Genomic DNA, 22,949 nt, shown 5'->3' with positions numbered 1-22,949 from the left:
ATAAGCCTGAACAGCAGGTGTCGTGGACGTGTGGGATCAGAGGTCATCTTTGCGTGATGATACAGGTTGTCTATGGAAGGGATGCCTTGACCTGTGATACCACAGGATTTATCAGCGTGAATGGGAGTCCAAATGACCGGACCAAACAGTTTTTGAGAAAGCAAGTATGCTTTGGATGATTGAGGTGTAGAAATGGCGCAGGAAGTTGGGTCTGACTCTCAACTTTCTGAGCTGGCGAAGAAAAAATAGCCGTTGATTTGCTTTCTTGTAAAAGTGATCAGAGTAAAGTTTGCATTGAAGGGAGTTGGAGATGTGAGTGCCCAGGAACCTGAACCAGTCTGAGATGGAGATGGATCCAGAAGAGATATTTAAGGGGGACTTTATTGTGGGCGTACGGGGGAAGTTGACCAGCTCTATTGACTTGGTGGTCTTGGCACCGGTTGAGTGTTTCTACTATTTGCTAATGATACTCTTCTTCCTTGTAGTTTGTTATGAGTCCAGTTGTGGTGGTATCATCTGCATACTTGTTCATGTAGACTGACTTGTTCGGTGGAGGTCAAGTTTTTTGCTCCTTGTAGTTTGTTATGAGTCTAATTGTGGTGACATCATCTGAATATTTGATCATGGAGACTGACTTGTGGGTGGAAGTGAAGTTTTTGCTCCTTGTAGTTTGTTATGAGTCCAGTTGTGGTGGTATCATCTGCATACTTGTTCATGTAGACTGACTTGTTCGGTGGAGGTCAAGTTTTTTGCTCCTTGTAGTTTGTTATGAGTCTAATTGTGGTGACATCATCTGAATACTTGATCATGGAGACTGACTTGTGGGTGTAAGTCAAGTTTTTTGCTCCTTGAAGTTTGTTATGAGTCCAGTTGTGGTGGTATCATCTGCTTACTTGTTCATGTAGACTGACTTGTTCAGTGGAGGTCAAGTTTTTTACTCCTTGTAGTTTGTTATGAGTCTAATTGTGGTGACATCATCTGAATACTTGATCATGGAGACTGACTTGTGGTTGTAGGTCAAGATTTTTGCTCCTTGTAGTTTGTTATGAGTCCAGTTGTGGTGGTATCATCTGCATACTTGTTCATGTAGACTGACTTGTTCGGTGGAGGTCAAGTTTTTTACTCCTTGTAGTTTGTTATGAGTCTAATTGTGGTGGTATCATCTGCATACCTGATCATGGAGATTGACTTGTGGGTGTAGATCAAGTTTTTTGCTCCTTGTAGTTTGTTATGAGTCCAGTTGTGGTGGTATCATCTGCATACTTGTTCATGTAGACTGACTTGTTCGGTGGAGGTCAAGTTTTTTACTCCTTGTAGTTTGTTATGAGTCCAATTGTGGTGGTATCATCTGCATACTTGATCATGGAGACTGACTTGTGGCTGGAGGTCTAGTTATTTGTTCCTTATAGATTGTTATTAGGCCATTTTGTTGGTGTCATCTGCATACTTGATCGTGGAGACTGACTTGTAGGTGGAGGTCAACTTGTTTGTTCCTTATAGATTGTTATGAGTCCAGTTATGGTGGTATCCTTTGCATACTTGATCATGAAGACGGACTTGTGGGTGGAGGTCAAGTTGTTTGTTGTCTTATAGTTTGTTATGAGTCCAATTATGGGTTTGAGGTCAAGTTTTTTGCTCCTTGTAGTTTGTTATGAGTCCAATTATGGTAGTATCATCCGCAAACTTGATTATGGAGACTGACTTGTGTGTGGAGGTCAAGTTATTTGTTTATTATAGTTTGTTATTAGTCCAGTTATGGTGGTGTCATCTGCACACTTGATCATGGAGACTGACTTGTGGGTTGAGGTCAAGTTATTTGTTCCTTACAGTTTGTTATGAGTCCAAATATGGTGGTATCATCTGCATACTTGATCTTGGAGACTGACTTGTGGGTGGAGGTGAAGTTTTTTGCTCCTTGTAGTTTGTTATGAGTCCAATGATGGTGGTATCATCCACAAACTTGATTATGGAGACTAACTTGTGGGTGGAGGTCTAGTTATTTGTTCCTTACAGTTTGTTATGAGTCCAATTATGGTGGTATCATCCACAAACTTGATTATAGAGACTAACTTGTGGGTGGAGGTCTAGTTATTTGTTCCATATAAATTGTTATTAGTCCATTTTGTTGGTGTCATTTGCATACTTGATCGTGGAGACCGACTTGTGGGTTGAGGTCAAGTTATTTGTTCCTTACAGTTTGTTATTAGTCCAGTTATGGTTGTATCATCTGCATACTTGATCTTGGAGACTGACTTGTGGGTGGAGGTGAAGTTTTTTGCTCCTTGTAGTTTGTTATGAGTCCAATTATGGTGGTATCATCCACAAACTTGATTATGGAGACTAACTTGTGGGTGGAGGTCTAGTTATTTGTTCCTTATAGATTGTTATTAGGCCATTTTGTTGGTATCATCCGCAAACTTGATTATGGAGACTGACTTGTGGGTGGAGGTCTAGTTATTTGTTTCTTATAGATTGTTATTAGGCCATTTTGTTGGTGTCATCTGCATACTTGATCGTGGAGACTGACTTGTAGGTGGAGGTCAACTTGTTTGTTCCTTATAGATTGTTAGGAGTCCATTTATGGTGGTATCATTTGCATACTTGATCATGAAGACGGACTTGTGGGTGGAGGTCAAGGTATTTGTTGTCTTATAGTTTGTTATGAGTCCAATTATGGTGGTATCATCTGCATACTTGATCTTGGAGACTGACTTGTGGGTGGAGGTGAAGTTTTTTGCTCCTTGTAGTTTGTTATGAGTCCAATTATGGTGGTATCATCCACAAACTTGATTATGGAGACTAACTTGTGGGTGGAGGTCTAGTTATTTGTTCCTTATAAATTGTTATTAGTCCATTTTGTTGGTGTCATCTGCATACTTGATCGTGGAGACTGACTTGTGGGTGGAGGTCAAGTTGTTTGTTCCTTATAGATTGTTTTGAGTCCAGTTATGGTGGTATCATCTGCATACTTGATCATGAAGACGGACTTGTGGGTGGAGGTCTAGTTATTTGTTCCTTATAGATTGTTATGAGTCCAATTATGGTGGTATCATGTGCATACTCGATCATGGAGACTGATTTGTGGGTGGAGGTCAAGTTATTTGTTCCTTAAAGATTGTTATGAGTCCAATTATGGTGGTATCATCTGCATACTTGATCATGGAGATTGACTTGTGTGTGGAGGTCAAGTTATGTGTTCCTTATAGTTTGTTATGAGTCCAATTATCAATCAATCAATCAATCTTTATTTATATAGCCCTAAATCACAAGTGTCTCAAAGGGCTGCACAAGCCACAACGACATCCTCGGTACAAAGCCCACATACGGGCAAGGAAAAACTCACCCCAGTGGGACGTCGATGTGAATGACTATGAGAAACCTTGGAGAGGACCGCATATGTGGGTAACCCCCCCCCCTCTAGGGGAGACCGAAAGCAATGGATGTCGAGTGGGTCTGACATAATATTGTGAGAGTCCAGTCCATAGTGGATCCAACATAATAGTAAGAGTCCAGTCCATAGTGGGGCCAGCAGGACACCATCCCGAGCGGAGACGGGTCAGCAGCGCAGAGATGTTCCCAGCCGATGCACAGGCGAGCGGTCCACCCCGGGTCCCGACTCTGGACAGCCAGCACTTCATCCATGGCCACCGGACCTGTGCCCCCCCCCCTCAAAGAAAAGGGGAGCAGAGGAGAAAAGAAAAGAAACGGCAGATCAACTGGTCTAACAGGGGGGCTATTTAAAGGCTAGAGTATACAAATGAGTTTTAAGATGGGACTTAAATGCTTCTACTGAGGTAGCATCTCTAATTGTTACCGGGAGGGCATTCCATAGTACTGGAGCCCGAATAGAAAACGCTCTATAGCCCGCAGACTTTTTTTGGGCTCTGGGAATCACTAATAAGCCGGAGTTCTTTGAACGCAGATTTCTTGCCGGGACATATGGTACAATGCAATCGACAAGATAGGACGGAGCTAGACCGTGTAGTATTTTATACGTAAGTAGTAAAACCTTAAAGTCACTTCTTAAGTGCACAGGAAGCCAGTGCAGGTGAGCCAGTATAGGCGTAATATGATCAAACTTTCTTGTTCTTGTCAAAAGTCTAGCAGCCGCATTTTGTACCAACTGTAATTTTTTAATGCTAGACATAGGGAGACCCGAAAATAATACGTTACAGTAGTCGAGACGAGACGTAACGAACGCATGAATAATGATCTCAGCGTCGCTAGTGGATAAAATAGAACGAATTTTAGCGATATTACGGAGATGAAAGAAGGCCGTTTTAGTAACACTCTTAATGTGTGATTCAAACGAGAGAGTTGGGTCGAAGATAATACCCAGATTCTTTACTGATTCGCCTTGTGTAATTGTTTGGTTGTCAAATTATGGTGGTGTCACCTGCATATTTGATCATGGAGACTGATTTGTGGGTGGAGGTGAGGTTAATTGTTCCTTATAGCTTGTTATTAGTCCAGTTATGGTGGGGTCATCTGCACACTTGATCGTGGAGACTGACTTGTGGGTGGAGGTCAAGTTATTTGTTTATTATAGTTTGTTATGAGTCCAATTATGGTGGTATCATCTGCATACTTGATCATGGAGACTGACTTGTGGGTGGAGGTCAAGTTTTTTGCTCCTTGTAGTTTGTTATGAGTCCAAGTGTGGTGGTATCATCTGCACACTTGATCTTGAAGACTGACTTGTGGGTAGAGGTCAAGTTTTTTGCTCCTTGTAGTTTGTTATGAGTCCAATTGTGGTGGTATCATATGTATACTTGATCATGGAGACTACCTTATGGGTGGAGGTCTTGCGCTTACTAAATTACTACTTAACGCCTACCAAACTACTACTTAACTCATACTAAACTACTACTTCTACTAAACGCCGACTTAACTCCTACTAAACGAGTACTGAACTCGGACTTAACGACTACTGAACGACTACTTAACGAGTACTGAACGACTACTTAAGGAGTACTGAACAACTACCTAACTCCTACTAAATGCCGACTTAACTCCTACTAAACTATTACTTAACTCCTACTAAACGCTGACTTAATTCCTACTAAACTACTACTTAACTCCTACTAAACGTTGACTAAACGCCGACTTAACTCCTACTAACTCCTACTAAACGAGTACCGAACGCTGACTTATCAAGTACTGAACGACTACTTAACGAGTACTGAATGACTACTTAAGGAGTACTGAACAACTACCTAACTCCTACTAAATGCCGACTTAACTCCTACTAATCTATTACTTAACTCCTACTAAACACCTACTAAACGCTGACTTAATTCCTACTAAACTACTCCTTAACTCCTCCTAAACGCCGACTTAACGAATACTGAACGCAGACTTAACGAGTACTGAACGACTACTTCACTGCTAGAAACTACAAACTACCACAACATGGCGTTTTAATTGCCCCAAAAATGTGTAATAGTTTTCCAGAAGATGTGAGACGCACTTTTATGATGTTTAAAACACTTTTATTTCTCAGTGGAAATGACAAATGAAAGTAGTTTATCAAATATATATTTAACAAATATTTATTTGAGGTTTTTCATTTTTGTACTTTTAGTTTTGCTTTCTCAATCATTTTCTGTACAACACTTCGAGTTGCCTTCTGTATCAATTCTGCTCTAGAAGTAAACTTGCATTACTGAACTACTGCTTAACTACTTAACTAATACTAAACTACTACTTAAGTAGTACTAAACTACTACCCAATGTTTCTATCAATGTTACTACATAACTAGTACTAAACTAGTACTCAACTACTTGTGTATGAAGTATAATGTTGCCAGTATTACAGTTGAGAAGACGTATTGATCTTAGGTAAACACTGACATCTGGTGGTCAGATGTGGACACACAGTCTGGTTCACTATCACTACAGTGTGAATTTTTCCATCATAGTTACTACTTAACTGGTAGTAAACTAGTACTAAACTACTTTTGTAAGAAGTATAATGTTGCCAGTATTACAGTAGAGAATATTTACTGATCTTAGGTAAACGCTGACATCTGGTGGTCAGATGTGGACACACAGTCTGGTTCACTATCCCAATAGTGTGAATGTTTCCATCATGGTTACTACTTAACTAGTAACCATGATGGAAAGTCCTCTGTCCTCTGTTGTCCTCTGTGTTTTTTAAATGTTGATTTCTATTTACTGTTTTAATTGGTTTTACCCTTTAAATCGTTTTTAATCATATTTATTTTATATCGTTTTTATATTGGTTTTATATGTATTTATTTTTTGTTTTTATTCAGTCATTGGTAGAGCTAAGGATAATATTTGAATATTGTTTTTAATATTGTTGTGCAGCACTTTGGAAACATTTTTGTTGTTTAAATGTGCTGAATAAGTAAAGTGGATTGGATTGGATTAACTAGTACTAAACTACTTGTGTATGAAGTATAATGTTGCCAGTATTACAGTAGATAAGATGGTATTGATCTTAGGTAAACACTGACATCTGGTGGTCAGATGTGGACACACAGTCTGGTTCACTATCACAACAGTGTATATGTTTCCAACATGGTTACTACTTAACTAGTACTAAACTACTTGTGTATGAAGTATAATGTTGCCAGTATTACAGTAGATAATATTTACTGATCTTAGGTAAACACTGACATTTGGTGGTTAAGATGTGGACACACAGTCTGGTTCACTATCACAACGTTGTGTATGTTTTCAACATGGTTACTACTTAAGTAGTACTAAACTACTTCTGTATGAAGTATAATGTTGCCAGTATTACAGTAGATAATATTTACTGATCTTAGGTAAACACTGACATCTGGTGGTCAAGATGTGGACACACAGTCTGGTTCGCTATCACAACAGTGTATATGTTTCCAACATGGTTACTACTTAACTAGTACTAAACTACTTGTGTATGAAGTATAATGTTGCTAGTATTACAGTTTAGACATCCATTATTATCAGGGTCCTTGTGTTGAAGCAAACACCCTGGTAGTTCCATGTTTGTTGTTTACAAAGGAACAATCATCCATTATGACCAACCCGTGGCTCTAGAGCCATGCTCTGGTGGCTTCCTGAAGCTTTTTAAAAAATGTATACAATTTTTAGTTTTTTAATCAAGTTCCTGTAGGAGGACAGACATGACACAAACCTTCCTAATTGTTAGAAATCCCACTGTTTATATTTAACATGCGCCGTTTTGTCCTAGTAATTTTGCCGGTCTTTGAACTAACCGTGGCTTGGGGTTCCGGGGGTCCTCACTGAGGATGTGAGGTTTTAATTATTTTAAATTTAATTATATTTATCCTTTTTTTAATGGAGGTGGATTGGGTGGTCAGTTGTCTTCACGTCCGGGTTGTGTGGCGTTCGCGAGGGTTTCACTTCCTGTTGGGCGAAGTCCGTGCCTGTCTGGTCTGGGCGCTGTGGGGTTTGTGTCGGTGGCTTGATGCATGGGCAGCGCAGCTCTCTTGTTGGGTATGGGTGCTGTGTTTGGGCGGTGGTGTGTTTCTGCGGGTTTAGATTAGGTTTTTTGTGGGGGCTCTCCGGCGGCCTGCTTGTCCAACGGGGGTCGCACCGGGCTGCGTGTCTGAGACTCCTGGGTCCCACAGTCCACCCCTTCCGGATGCCCGTTTTGGTTGGCCCCTACTCGGTCTAGTCCCTGCGTCTATCGTGGCTGCTTGGTATTTTGCAGTGCTGCAAGGTGCTCCGCTGGGGTATTGACTTTGTGTGTCAGCATGTCTGTGATCTCCTGTTTTTTTTCTCTTCCCTCAGGGGGAGGATCCGCCAGGGTAGTTGCTGGATGTTCCATCGCCATCGTTGGAGTGCCTGAAAGTGGGGTGGGTGGTGTCCCCTCTTTCTGCCTACATGGGGTGTGATCTTTTGCTGGCTTGGGGGATGGCTGTCTCCTGCTTCTCCCATGCCTTGTCCTCTGCTGGGTGTGTCTGTATACGGCCTGGTCCCTTGTTCCCTGGGTACCGCACCTGCTGTTTTGAGTTGGGGTTGTTGCCCTTGGGGAAACTGGGTAACACATGGCACACTGACAAAGCTTAACCTATTGTTACTATAACAATCTACAAGGTTAATACAGTTCACTTCTCTTTCTTCCCCTCCATTTATCTGCTTTCTTTTTCAAGTCATCATTACATATATGTATTGTAGCATTTGAAACAATTGTATTGTTGATAATATAGGTAATTATTGTTATTATTCATTATTAATAGTGCTATTTCTATTGGTATTTGTATTGATCCAATTGTAGTGTAATAATGTTAATTGTCATTTTTGTGTTATTAATATTTGCTTCACTAACTGCTTCTTTGCTATCACTTTTACTATCATATTTGTACTTATACTATTTGCTGATGCTGTTCTGTTGTTGTTGTTGTTGTTGTTGTTGTTGTTGTTGTTGTTGTTGTTGTTGTTGTTGTTGTTGTTGTTGTTGTTTCTCTGTCTTATCCCCCTCTTGTCTCCACAATTTCCCCCTCTGTCTTCCTTTTTTTCTCTTTCTAAACCCTCCTGCTCCGGTCTGGCTGCGCCAAATAATAACATAAATCCATTTAATGAAGTCAAATACAAATAAGGCAACAACAGAAGTCTCCCACACTTCTCTTTTGAGACACGACGAAAAAATAAAAATAAAACTCACCGTAGTTTGTTTACATATTAGAGATGCGCGGTTTGCGGGCACAACCGCGGAGTCCGCGGATTATCCCCGGATCGGGCGGATGAAATTTTAAAAAATTAGATTTCATCCGCGGGTCGGGTCGGGTCGGGTCGGGTCGGGTCGGGCGGTTGAAATAAAAAAAAATTAGATTTTAAATAGATTCAGGCGGGTGGCAGTTAAACCAATTCGGAAATATATATACATATCCACCGCTGCTGCCCACTGCTCCCCTCACCTCCCAGGGGGTGATCAAGGGTGATGGGTCAAATGCAGAGAATAATTTCGCCACACCTAGTGTGTGTGTGACAATCATTGGTACTTTAACTTTAACTTTTAGTTAAATGTTGTTACCCACATACGAAAAACGAGCAGGCACCTGCAGCATATGCCACAACAGAAGAAAAAAAAGAAAAAGAGATGGACACTTTTACGGAGCAGAGAAGGCCCCCGACGCCTCGCCGGGGTCCGGGACCAAGGCCCCTTCCCCCGAGAGGGCCCCACCGGGAGCCGTAGCTGAGGCGATCCGCGAGAAGGGCCCGACGCACGTCCAGGGTCACCACCGCGCCCACCGCACCGACACCCCGCCTCGTCCGCCTTCGCCGCGGCCGGCGTCACGCGCAGCAGGTAAGCAGCTTACCTGCCCGCCACCCCCGTGGCCGGGGGCTCGTAACAAGGGTCACTCCGCGCGCTCCGCCCGCGCAGCTTACCTGCCCGCCACCCCTGTTGCCGGGGGCGCGTAACAGGGGTCACTCCGCGCGCAGTGCGCTCACGAAAGGGGTGGGGCTCACCCTGGTTGATATAGACAGCAGCTAGGACGGTGGCCATGGAAGTTGGAACCCGCTAAGGAGTGTGTAACAACCCACCTGCCGAATCAACTAGCCCTGAAAATGGATGGCGCTGGAGCGTTGGGCCCATACCCGGCCGTCGCCGGCAGCGAGACGCGCTTGGAGGTGCGCTCAGCGCGGCTCCCATATGATTGCGCACTGGTGTGCGTCTGGGTCGTGACAGCGTGGCACGCGAATGTTTGTGCTGCATTGGATCAGTCTCCTTTCTTTAACAGGCAAACGCTTTATAACCTCACTAATGCCTTGCATCGTCTATATTAGATATATAACAACGGGCGGGTGCGGGCGGATGGCGGGCGGGTGCGGTTCTGATCAAATGTTACATCGGGTGGATGGCGGATGGTTGACGACTTTCTGATGCGGTTGCGGATGAAATAATTGCCTATCCGCGCATCTCTATTACATATACAACTTTCTCCGACCCTGCCACAGAAAGACGTGTTTTATGCCACTCCTTCTTTGTCTCATTTTGTCCACCAAACCTTTTATGCTGTGCGTGAATGCACAAAGGTGAACTTTGTTGATGTTATTGACTTGTTGGAGTGCTAATCAGACAAATTTGGTCGCTGCATGACTGCAAGCTAATCGTTGCTAACATGTTATTAAGGCTAGCTGTATGTACATATTGCATCATTATACCTTGTTTGTAGGTATATTTCAGCTCATTTAATTTCCTTAACTTATGTCGTCTGTGTATTTTAATTTATATTTGCATGTCTCATGACACACTATCTGTATGTAATATTGGCTGCATTTCTGATAGTTGTTTGTACGCCATGTTGTTCCAGACCACAGAAAACATTACCATTTTGTTCCAGACCACAGCAAACGTTACCCCGCTTGCAAAGATTATAATAAAATCCATTAGAAGAAGACGTTTCCTTTAACTTGGACACACACATCTATACCTTTGGCCATTCTAAGACAGTCATTTCCAGGAGTTATTTCACCCTCTGAGACGTTTTACTAATGTTTTCCAATGTTGTAAAAATGTGCAGAATAAATATTACATTTCAACAATTCTGTCAATGAAGATTTGTGTCAGCTTGCAACACATACTCATTTTGATACTCACAATGACTTGATGTAATAATGTTGTTTACATACAACCGATAATGTTTTAGTATAATAATGTTGTTGTTTACATCCAAACAATAACGTTTAAGTGTAATAGTGTTTTTGTTTACAGACAAACAATAATGTTTAGTGTAATAATTTTGTTCATATACAGACAATAGTGTTTTAGTTTAATAATGTAGTTGTTTACATACAAACAATAATGTTTAGTGTAATTATGTTCTTGTTTAAATACAAACAATAATGTTTTAGTGTAATAATGTTGTTTACATGTAAACAATAATGTTTTAGTGTAATAATGTTGTTTACATACAAAAAATGATGTTTTAGTGTAATTTTGTTGTTTACATACAAACAATAATGTTTTAGTGTAATAATGTTTAACTGTAATAATGTTATTTGTTTGATACAAACAATAATGTTTTAGTGTAATAATGTTGATGTTTACATACAAATAATATTGTTTTAGTGTAATAATGTTGTTGTTTACATACAAACAATGATGTTTTAGTGTAATAATGTTGTTGTTTACATACAAACAATGTTTTTTGTGTAATAATGTTTTTGTTTACATAAAAACAATACGTTTTTGTTTACATACAAACAATAATGATTTAGTGTAATAATGTTGTTGTTTAAATACAAACTAATGTTTTAGTCTTATAATGCTGTTGTTTACATACAAACAATAATGATTTAGTGTAATAATGTTGTTGTTTACATACAAACTAATGTTTTAGTCTAATAATGTTGTTGTTTTCATACAAACTAATGTTTAGTGTAATAATGTTGTTGTTTACATACAAACAACAATGGTTTAGTGTAATAATGTTGTTGTTTACATACAAACAATGTTGTTTTAGTGTAATAATGTTCTTGTTTACATACAAACAACAATGTTTTAGTGTAATAATGTTGTTGTTTACATACAAAGTAATGTTTTAGTGTAATAATGTTGTTGTTTACATAGAAACTAATGTTTTAGTCTAATAATGTTGTTGTTTACATACAAACAATGATGTATTAGTGTGATAATGTTGGTGTTTACATACCAACAATGATGTTTTAGTGCAATAATGTTGTTGTTTACATACAAATAATATTGTTTTAGTGTAATAATGTTCTTGTTTACATACAAACAATAATGGTTTAGTGTAATAATGTTGTTGTTTACATACAAATAATATTGTTTTAGTGTAATAATGTTCTTGTTTACATACAAACAATAATGGTTTAGTGTAATAATGTTGTTGTTTACATACAAACAATATTGTTTTAGTGTAATAATGTTCTTGTTTACATACAAACAATAATGGTTTAGTGTAATAATGTTGTTGTTTACATACAGACAATATTGTTTTAGTGTAATAATTTTCTTTTTTATATACAAACAACAATGGTTTTAGTGTAATAATGTTGTTGTTTACATACAAACTAATGTTTTAGTCTAATAATGTTGTTGTTTTCATACAAACTAATGTTTAGTGTAATAATGTTGTTGTTTACATACAAACAATGATGTTTTAGTGCAAAAATGTTGTTGTTTACATACAAACAATATTGTTTTAGTGTAATAATGTTCTTGTTTACATACAAACAACAATGGTTTAGTGTAATAATGTTGTTGTTTACATACAAACTAATGTTTTAGTCTAATAATGTTGTAGTTTACATACAAACTAATGTTTTAGTCTAATAATGTTTTTGTTTACATACAAACAATGATGTTTTAGTGCAATAATGTTGTTGTTTACATACAAACAATGATGTTTTAGTGTAATAATGTTTTTGTTTACATACAAACAATACGTTTTTGTTTACATACAAACAATAATGATTTAGTGTAATAATGTTGTTGTTTAAATACAAACTAATGTGTTAGTCTAATAATGCTGTTGTTTACATACAAACAATAATGATTTAGTGTAATAATGTTGTTTACATACAAGCTAATGTTTTAGTCTAATAATGTTGTTGTTTACATACAAACTAATGTTTGGTGTAATCATGTTGTTGTTTACATACAAACAATGATGTTTTAGTGCAATAATGTTGTTGTTTACATACAAACAATATTGTTTTAGTGTAATAATGTTCTTGTTTACATACAAACAATAATGTTTAGTGTAATAATGTTGTTGTTTACATACAACCAATATTGTTTTAGTGTAATGTTCTTTTTTACATACAAACAACAATGGTTTAGTGTAATAATGTTGTTGTTTACATACAAACTAATGTTTTAGTCTAATAATGTTGTTGTTTACATACAAACAATATTGTTTTAGTGTAATAATGTTCTTGTTTACATACAAACAACAATGGTTTAGTGTAATAATGTTGTTGTATACATACAAACTAATGTTTTAGTCTAATAATGTTGTTGTTTACATACAAACAATGATGTATTAGTGTAATAATGTTGGTGTTTACATACCAACAATGATGTTTTAGTGCAATAATGTTGTTGTTTACATACAAATAATATTGTTTTAGTGTAATAATGTTCTTGTTTACATACAAACAATAATGGTTTAGTGTAATAATGTTGTTGTTTACATACAAATAATATTGTTTTAGTGTAATAATGTTCTTGTTTACATACAAACAATAATGGTTTAGTGTAATAATGTTGTTGTTTACATACAAACAATATTGTTTTAGTGTAATAATGTTCTTGTTTACATACAAACAATAATGGTTTAGTGTAATAATGTTGTTGTTTACATACAGACAATATTGTTTTAGTGTAATAATTTTCTTTTTTATATACAAACAACAATGGTTTTAGTGTAATAATGTTGTTGTTTACATACAAACTAATGTTTTAGTCTAATAATGTTGTTGTTTTCATACAAACTAATGTTTAGTGTAATAATGTTGTTGTTTACATACAAACAATGATGTTTTAGTGCAATAATGTTGTTGTTTACATACAAACAATATTGTTTTAGTGTAATAATGTTCTTGTTTACATACAAACAACAATGGTTTAGTGTAATAATGTTGTTGTTTACATACAAACTAATGTTTTAGTCTAATAATGTTGTAGTTTACATACAAACTAATGTTTTAGTCTAATAATGTTTTTGTTTACATACAAACAATGATGTTTTAGTGCAATAATGTTGTTGTTTACATACAAACAATGATGTTTTAGTGTAATAATGTTTTTGTTTACATACAAACAATACGTTTTTGTTTACATACAAACAATAATGATTTAGTGTAATAATGTTGTTGTTTAAATACAAACTAATGAGTTAGTCTAATAATGCTGTTGTTTACATACAAACAATAATGATTTAGTGTAATAATGTTGTTGTTTACATACAAGCTAATGTTTTAGTCTAATAATGTTGTTGTTTACATACAAACTAATGTTTGGTGTAATCATGTTGTTTACATACAAACAATGATGTTTTAGTGCAATAATGTTCTTGTTTACATACAAACAATGATGTTTTAGTGCAATAATGTTCTTGTTCACATACAAACAACAATGGTTTAGTGTAATAATGTTGTTGTTTACATACAAACAATGTTGTTTTAGTGTAATAATGTTGTTGTTTACATACAAACAACAATGGTTTAGTGTAATAATGTTGTTGTTTACATACAAAGTAATGTTTTAGTGTAATAATGTTGTTGTTTACATAGAAACTAATGTTTTAGTCTAATAATGTTGTTGTTTACATACAAACAATGATGTATTAGTGTAATAATGTTGGTGTTTACATACCAACAATGATGTTTTAGTGCAATAATGTTGTTGTTTACATACAAATAATATTGTTTTAGTGTAATAATGTTCTTGTTTACATACAAACAATAATGGTTTAGTCTAATAATGTTGTTGTTTACATACAAACTAATGTTTTAGTCTAATAATGTTGTGGTTTACATACAAACAATGATGTTTTAGTGTAATAATGTTTTTGTTTACATACAAACAATACGTTTTTGTTTACATACACACAATAATGATTTAGTGTAATAATGTTTTTGTTTAAATACAAACTATATGTTTTAGTCTAATAATGCTGTTGTTTACATACAAAAAATATTGTTTTAGTGTAATAATGTTCTTGTTTACATACAAACAATAATGGTTTAGTGTAATAATGTTGTTGTTTACATGCAAACTAATGTTTTAGTCTAATAATGTTGTTGTTTGCATACAAACAATGATGTTTTAGTGTAATAATGTTGTTGTTTACATACAAACTATATTTTTTTGTGTAATAATGTTTTTGTTTACATACAAACAATCATGATTTAGTGTAATAATGTTGTTGTTGAAATACAAACAATAATGTTTTAGTCTAATAATGTTGCATTTGCAAAATGAGAAAACATTTTCATATAAAGATGTTTTAGCTCGTCAAGTATTTTGAGTGCACGCACAAAAAGCCTCCGAGTGCGCGTCCTTTTTGCAAAAAAAAAAAAAAAAAGTCTCTCTTAGCGTGCACGCGCCCGCGCGCTCCCAGCACAGCACAGCACAGCACAGCAGGGCGAGTGTGCGCGCTCCCGCGGCCCTCGTCATAGACAACAAAGCCAAACGTCTTCCATAACACTTCTTTAAGCTAGCAACATCGCGCTAGTATGGATCTATTGTGGCTGTAGCGGCGCTGGACATCGAGCCTCGTCGGCGGCCAGGGACGACAGGACTTTAAAATCAGCAGAAATAAGCGCGGACTTTTTTGTCTTTTTTTTTTACTCCCGGCGTTGCTTTGTCTCATCACCGCCGCTTCAAGTGCACCGCATTCGGCTTCGTGTGGCTCCTGCCGTCCGCCGTCAGGATGCATCACATCCCCGTGTTGGCACCGACAAGTAGCCGCTGAAAGGGCCTGAGAGCATCCCGCACCCCAGCGGCTCGTCACGGAGCCCGGAGTCCGTGTCAGAGGCCACCGTTGTCGGCGACATGGCGGAGCAAGGCTACTCCTCCTGGTGAGTGGCGAGCTAGCGTTAGCATAGCCTTAGCATCGCTAGTTAGCATCAATGTAGCGAGACCGCAGCCATTGTCACCAATAATGTCTCTATTTTATACTTATTGCATCTTTTTTTTTTTCAACCCAAGTGGTCTTCACGGAGGAATATGTCACATTTTAATGCACCCTGTAAGGCGATGCTGCTAAGGCCATTGAGTGAGCCGAGGTCACTTGCAATATTGTAACTTCCATCATAATGACAATAGTCTCATTTTGCACTTCTTATATTGCACACGCTGTTCGTGCCGTCGTGTGCTCCGACACCGCGTTGCATGACAGCGTTAAGCTGATTAGTCCAGTTTTAGCCGTGCAAACATAACAACCGGGGCTGCTTTGCAGCTACATGCTAAGCTAGCTTGCTGCTGTGCAATTATTGCACATAAAAAAACAAAAAAAACATGTCCACTGTAGTGACATCTGAGCTGGAGCAGCAGTTGGATGTCCACACAAATATGTCATGGGCCGGACATAAGACGACACTAAATATAAGACAACACATTTCACCTTGTGTAATTCTAAACACTGACTGCATATAAGATGACCATGAACATAAGTTGTCATTTACATAGATTGTGTAAGATGAACATAAGTTGTCATTTCCATACATTATATAAGACGACCATGAACATAAGTTATCATTTCCGTACATTATATAAGACGACCATGAACATAAGTTATTGTTTCCATACATTATACAAGACAACCATGGACATAAGTTGTCATTTCCATACATTATATAAGATGACCATGGACATAAGTTGTCATTTCCATACATTATATAAGATGATTATGGACATAAGTTGTCATTTCCATACATTATATAAGATGACCCTGGACATAAGTTATTGTTTCCATACATTATACAAGACAACCATGGACATAAGTTGTCATTTCCATACATTATATAAGATGACCATGTACATAAGTTGTCATTTCCATACATTATATAAGATGACCATAAGTTATCATTTCCATACATTATATAAGATGACCATGAACATAAGTTGTCATTTACATAAATGATATAAGATGAGCATAAGTTATCATTTCCATGCATTATATAAGATGACCATGAACATAAGTTGTCATTTACATAGATTGTGTAAGATGAACATAAGTTGTCATTTCCATACATTATATAAGACGACCATGAACATAAGTTGTCATTTCCATACATTATACAAGACGACCATGAACGTAAATTATATAAGATGACCATGAACATAAGTTGTCATTTACATTAATGATATAAGATGACCATAACTTATCATTTCCATACATTATATAAGATGACCATGGACATAAGTTGTCATTTCCATGCATTATATAAGATGGCCATGGACATAAGTTGTCATTTCCATACATTATATAAGATGACCATGAACATAAGTTGTCATTTACATACATTATATAAGACAACCGTGAACATAAGTGGTCATTTCCATACATTATACTAGACGACCATGAACATAAGTTGTCATTTGCATAAATGATATAAGATGACCATGGACATAAGTTGTCATTTCCATACATTATATAAGATGACCATGGACATATGTTGTCATTTCCATACATTATATACGATGACCATGGACATAAGTTGTCATTTCCATACATTATATAAGATGACCATGGACATAAGTTGTCATTTCCATACATTATATAAGATGACCCTGGACATAAGTTATTGTTTCCATACATTATACAAGACAACCATGGACATAAGTTGTCATTTCCATACATTATATAAGATGACCATGGACATAAGTTGTCATTTCCATACATTATATAAGATGATTATGGACGTAAGTTGTCATTTCCATACATTATATAAGATGACCCTGGACATAAGTTATTGTTTCCATACATTATACAAGACAACCATGGACATAAGTTGTCATTTCCATACATTATATAAGATGACCATGGACATAAGTTGTCATTTCCATACATTATATAAGATGACCATGGACATAAGTTGTCATTTCCATACATTATATAAGATGACCATGGACATAAGTTGTCATTTCCATACATTATATAAGATGATTATGGACATAAGTTGTCATTTCCATACATTATATAAGATGACCATGGACATAAGTTGTCATTTCCATACATTATATAAGATGGCCATGGACATAAGTTGTCATTTCCATACATTATATAAGATGACCATGGACATAAGTTGTCATTTCCATACATTATATAAGATGATTATGGACGTAAGTTGTCATTTCCATACATTATATAAGATGACCCTGGACATAAGTTATTGTTTCCATACATTATACAAGACAACCATGGACATAAGTTGTCATTTCCATACATTATATAAGATGACCATGGACATAAGTTGTCATTTCCATACATTATATAAGATGACCATGGACATAAGTTGTCATTTCCATACATTATATAAGATGACCATGGACATAAGTTGTCATTTCCATACATTATATAAGATGGCCATGGACATAAGTTGTCATTTCCATACATTATATAAGATGACCATGAACATAAGTTGTCAGTTACATACATTATATAAGACAACCGTGAACATAAGTGGTCATTTCCATACATTATACTAGACGACCATGAACATAAGTTGTCATTTGCATAAATGATATAAGATGACCATGGACATAAGTTGTCATTTCCATACATTATATAAGATGACCATGGACATATGTTGTCATTTCCATACATTATATACGATGACCATGGACATAAGTTGTCATTTCCATACATTGTATAAGATGACCATGGACATAAGTTGTCATTTCCAGACATTATATAAGATGACCCTGGACATAAGTTATTGTTTCCATACATTATACAAGACAACCATGGACATAAGTTGTCATTTCCATACATTATATAAGATGACCATGGACATAAGTTGTCATTTCCATACATTATATAAGATGATTATGGACGTAAGTTGTCATTTCCATACATTGTATAAGATGACCCTGGACATAAGTTATTGTTTCCATACATTATACAAGACAACCATGGACATAAGTTGTCATTTCCATACATTATATAAGATGACCATGGACATAAGTTGTCATTTCCATACATTATATAAGATGACCATGGACATAAGTTGTCATTTCCATACATTATATAAGATGACCATGGACATAAGTTGTCATTTCCATACATTATATAAGATGGCCATGGACATAAGTTGTCATTTCCATACATTATATAAGATGACCATGAACATAAGTTGTCATTTACATACATTATATAAGACAACCGTGAACATAAGTAATCATTTCCATACATTATACTAGACGACCATGAACATAAGTTGTCATTTGCATAAATGATATAAGATGACCATGGACATAAGTTGTCATTTCCATACATTATATAAGATGACCATGGACATATGTTGTCATTTCCATACATTATATACGATGACCATGGACATAAGTTGTCATTTCCATACATTATATAAGATGACCATGGACATAAGTTGTCATTTCCATACATTATATAAGATGACTATGGACATAAGTTGTCATTTCCATACATTATATAAGATGACCATGGACATAAGTTGTCATTTCCATACATTATATAAGATGACCATGGACATAAGTTGTCATTTCCATACATTATACAAGACGACCATTATATATAATGAACATAAGTTGTCATTTACATTAATGATATGAGATGACCATAACTTATCATTTCCATACATTATATAAGATGACCATGGACATAAGATATCATTTCCATACATTATATGAGATGACCATGGACATAAGTTATATTTCCATACATTATATAAGACGGCCGTGAACATAAGTTGTCATTTACATAAATTATATAAGATGACCATGAACATAAGTTGTCATTTACATAAATTATATAAGATGACCATAAGTTATCATTTCCATACATTATATAAGATGACCATGAACATAAGTTGTCATTTCCATACATTATGTAAGACGACCGTGAACATAAGTTGTCATTTCCATACATTATACAAGACGACCATTATATATAATGACCATGAACATAAGTTGTCATTTACATTAATAATATGAGATGACCATAACTTATCATTTCCATACATTATATAAGATGACCATGGACATAAGTTATAATTTCCATACATTATATGAGATGACCATGGACATAAGTTATATTTCCATACATTATATAAGACGGCCGTGAACATAAGTTGTCATTTACATAAATTATATAAGATGACCATGAACATAAGTTGTCATTTACATACATTATATAAGATGACCATGAACATAAGTTGTCATTTCCATACATTATACAAGACGACCATTATATATAATGACCATGAACATAAGTTGTCATTTACATTAATGATATGAGATGACCATAACTTATCATTTCCATACATTATATAAGATGACCATGGACATAAGTTATCATTTCCATACATTATATAAGCCGACCGTGAACATAAGTTGTCATTTACATAAATTATATCTGTGTTGGACCTGCGATGAGGTGGTGACTTGTCCAGGGTGTACACCGCCTTCCGCCCGATTGTAACTGAGATAGGCTCCAGCGCCCCCCGCTACCCCAAAGGGAATAAGCGGTAGAAAATGGATGGATATAAGATGACCATGAACATAAGTTGTCATTTACATAAATTATATAAGATGACCATAAGTTATCATTTCCATACATTATATAAGATGACCATGAACATAAGTTGTCATTTCCATACATTATATAAGATGACCATGGACATAAGTTATCATTTCCATAAATTATATAAGAAGACCATGAACATAAGTAATATTTCCATACATTATATAAGATGACCATGGACATAAGTTGTCATTTCCATACATCATATAAGATGACCATGAACATAAGTTATCATTTCCATACATTGTATAAGATGACCCTGGACATAAGTTATTGTTTCCATACATTATACAAGATATCATGAACATAAGTTGTCATTTACATAAACTATGTAAGATGACCATAAGTTATCATCTCCATACATTATATAAGATGACCATGGACATAAGGTATCATTTCCATACATTATATAAGATAAACATGGACATATGTTGTCATTTCCATACATTATATAAGATGACCATGGACATAAGTTATAATTTCCATAAATTATATAAGATGACCATGGACATAAGTTGTCATTTACATAAATTATATAAGAGGACCATGGACATAAGTTATATATCCATACATTATGTAAGATGACCATAGTTATATTTCCATGCATTATATAAGATGACCATGGACATAAGTTGTCATTTCCATACATTATATAAGAGGACCATGAACATAAGTTATATTTCCATAAATGACATAAGATGACCATGAACATAAGTTGTCATTTCCATACATTATATAAGATGACCATGGCCATAAGTTCTCATTTCTATGCATTATATAAGCTGGCCATGGACATAAGTTGTCACTTCCATAAATTATATAAGATGACCATGAACATAAGTTGTCATTTACATAAATTATATAAGATGACCATAAGTTATCATTTTCATGCATTATATAAGATGACCATGGCCATAAGTTATCATTTCCATACATTATATAGGATGACCATGGACATAGGTTATCATTTCCATACATTATATAAGATGACCATGAACATAAGTTGTCTTTTACATAAACTATGTAAGATGACCATAAGTTATCATCTCCATACATTATATAAGATGACCATGGACATAAGGTATCATTTCCATACATTATATAAGATGACCATGGACATATGTTGTCATTTCCATACATTATATAAGATGACCATGGACATAAGTTATAATTTCCATAAATTATATAAGATGACCATGGACATATGTTGTCATTTCCATACATTATATAAGATGACCATGGACATAAGTTATAATTTCCATAAATTATATAAGATGACCATGGACATAAGTTGTCATTTACATAAATTATATAAAATGACCATGAACATAAGTTGTCATTTACATAAATTACATAAGGTGACCATAAGTTATCATTTATATACATTATATAAGATGACCATGGACATAAGTTGTAATTTCAATATATTATATAAGATGACCATGGACATAAGTTATCATTTCCAAACATGTTATACGATGACCATGGACATAAATTATCATTTACATAAATTATATAAGATGACCATGGAAATAAGTTGACATTTCCATACATTATACAAGACGACCATGAACATAAGTTGTTGTTTACATAAATTATATAAGATGACCATAAGTTATCATTTCCATGCATTATATAAGATGACCATGGCCATAAGTTGTCATTTCCATACATCATATAGGATGACCATGGACATAGGTTATCATTTCCATACATTATATAAGATGACCATGAACATAAGTTGTCATTTACATAAATTATATACCTACTCAGTGGCCTAGTGGTTAGAGTGTCCGCCCTGAGATCGGTAGGTTGTGAGTTCAAACCCCGGCCGAGTCATACCAAAGACTATTAAAAATGGGACCCATTACCTCCCTGCTTGGCACTCAGCATCAAGGGTTGGAATTGGGGGTTAAATCACCAAAATGATTCCCGGGCGCGGCCACTGCTGCTGCCCACTGCTCCCCTCACCTCCCAGGGGGTGATCAAGGGTGATGGGTCAAATGCAGAGAATAATTTCGCTACACCTAGTGTGTATGTGACAATCATTGGTACTTTAACTTTAACTTTATATAAGATGGCCATGAACATAAGTGATAATTTCTATACATTATATAAGATGACCATGAACATAAGTTATCATTTCCATAAATGATATAAGATGACCATAAACATACATTTTAATTTACTTAAATTATATAAGGTGACCATAACTTATTATGTCCATACATTATATAAGATGACCATGAACATAAGTTGTCCCTTACATAAAATCATACTAGATATAAGATGATATAATTTCCATACATTATATAAGATGAACATAAGTGATCTCTTACATAAATTCATGCTAGACATAAAACAATATGTTTTCCATACATTCATGCAAGAGATCCACCAATCAGACTATTAGTAGTGACTAATCGATGTTTATATTTGGCTACATCTGCAGTATAAGTGACATTTTGGCATCAACATTTAGTACTATTACTAACTCCAACACTTTGTTGAAATGCATGAAGCATATTTATCTGGAAAAAAAAAATCTCTTATAAAGTTATATAAAAATCTCTCTCGAGTTTTGTGTCCTTGAAATAATTGGCATCCCTTCATAACGTGAGCTGTGATTATAGAAATTGTTCCAAATTCTCAAGTGTTGATATTGACATGCATATTACACTGTAACATGTCAAATAGTTAAGACAACACGTAGTG

At 35.6% G+C, this 22,949-nt stretch overlaps 1 protein-coding gene across 1 annotated transcript in view; it reads left to right on the top strand.

Moving 5' to 3' along the window:
• The first annotated feature begins 15,081 nt into the window (after positions 1–15,081).
• Positions 15,082–22,949, top strand: part of sppl3 (signal peptide peptidase 3) — an 83,529-nt gene continuing 75,661 nt past the window's right edge. Inside the window, exon 1 of the mRNA XM_061966081.2 lies at positions 15,082–15,531. Coding sequence (XP_061822065.1) covers positions 15,506–15,531 — 26 coding nt within the window. The 5' untranslated portion in view covers positions 15,082–15,505. The remainder of the gene's footprint in view (positions 15,532–22,949) is intronic.

This window comes from Nerophis lumbriciformis, linkage group LG11, assembly GCF_033978685.3.
Source record: "Nerophis lumbriciformis linkage group LG11, RoL_Nlum_v2.1, whole genome shotgun sequence".
In the NCBI taxonomy this organism is placed as follows: Eukaryota; Metazoa; Chordata; class Actinopteri; order Syngnathiformes; family Syngnathidae; genus Nerophis; species Nerophis lumbriciformis.
This window is presented reverse-complemented; position numbering and strand designations above follow the sequence as displayed.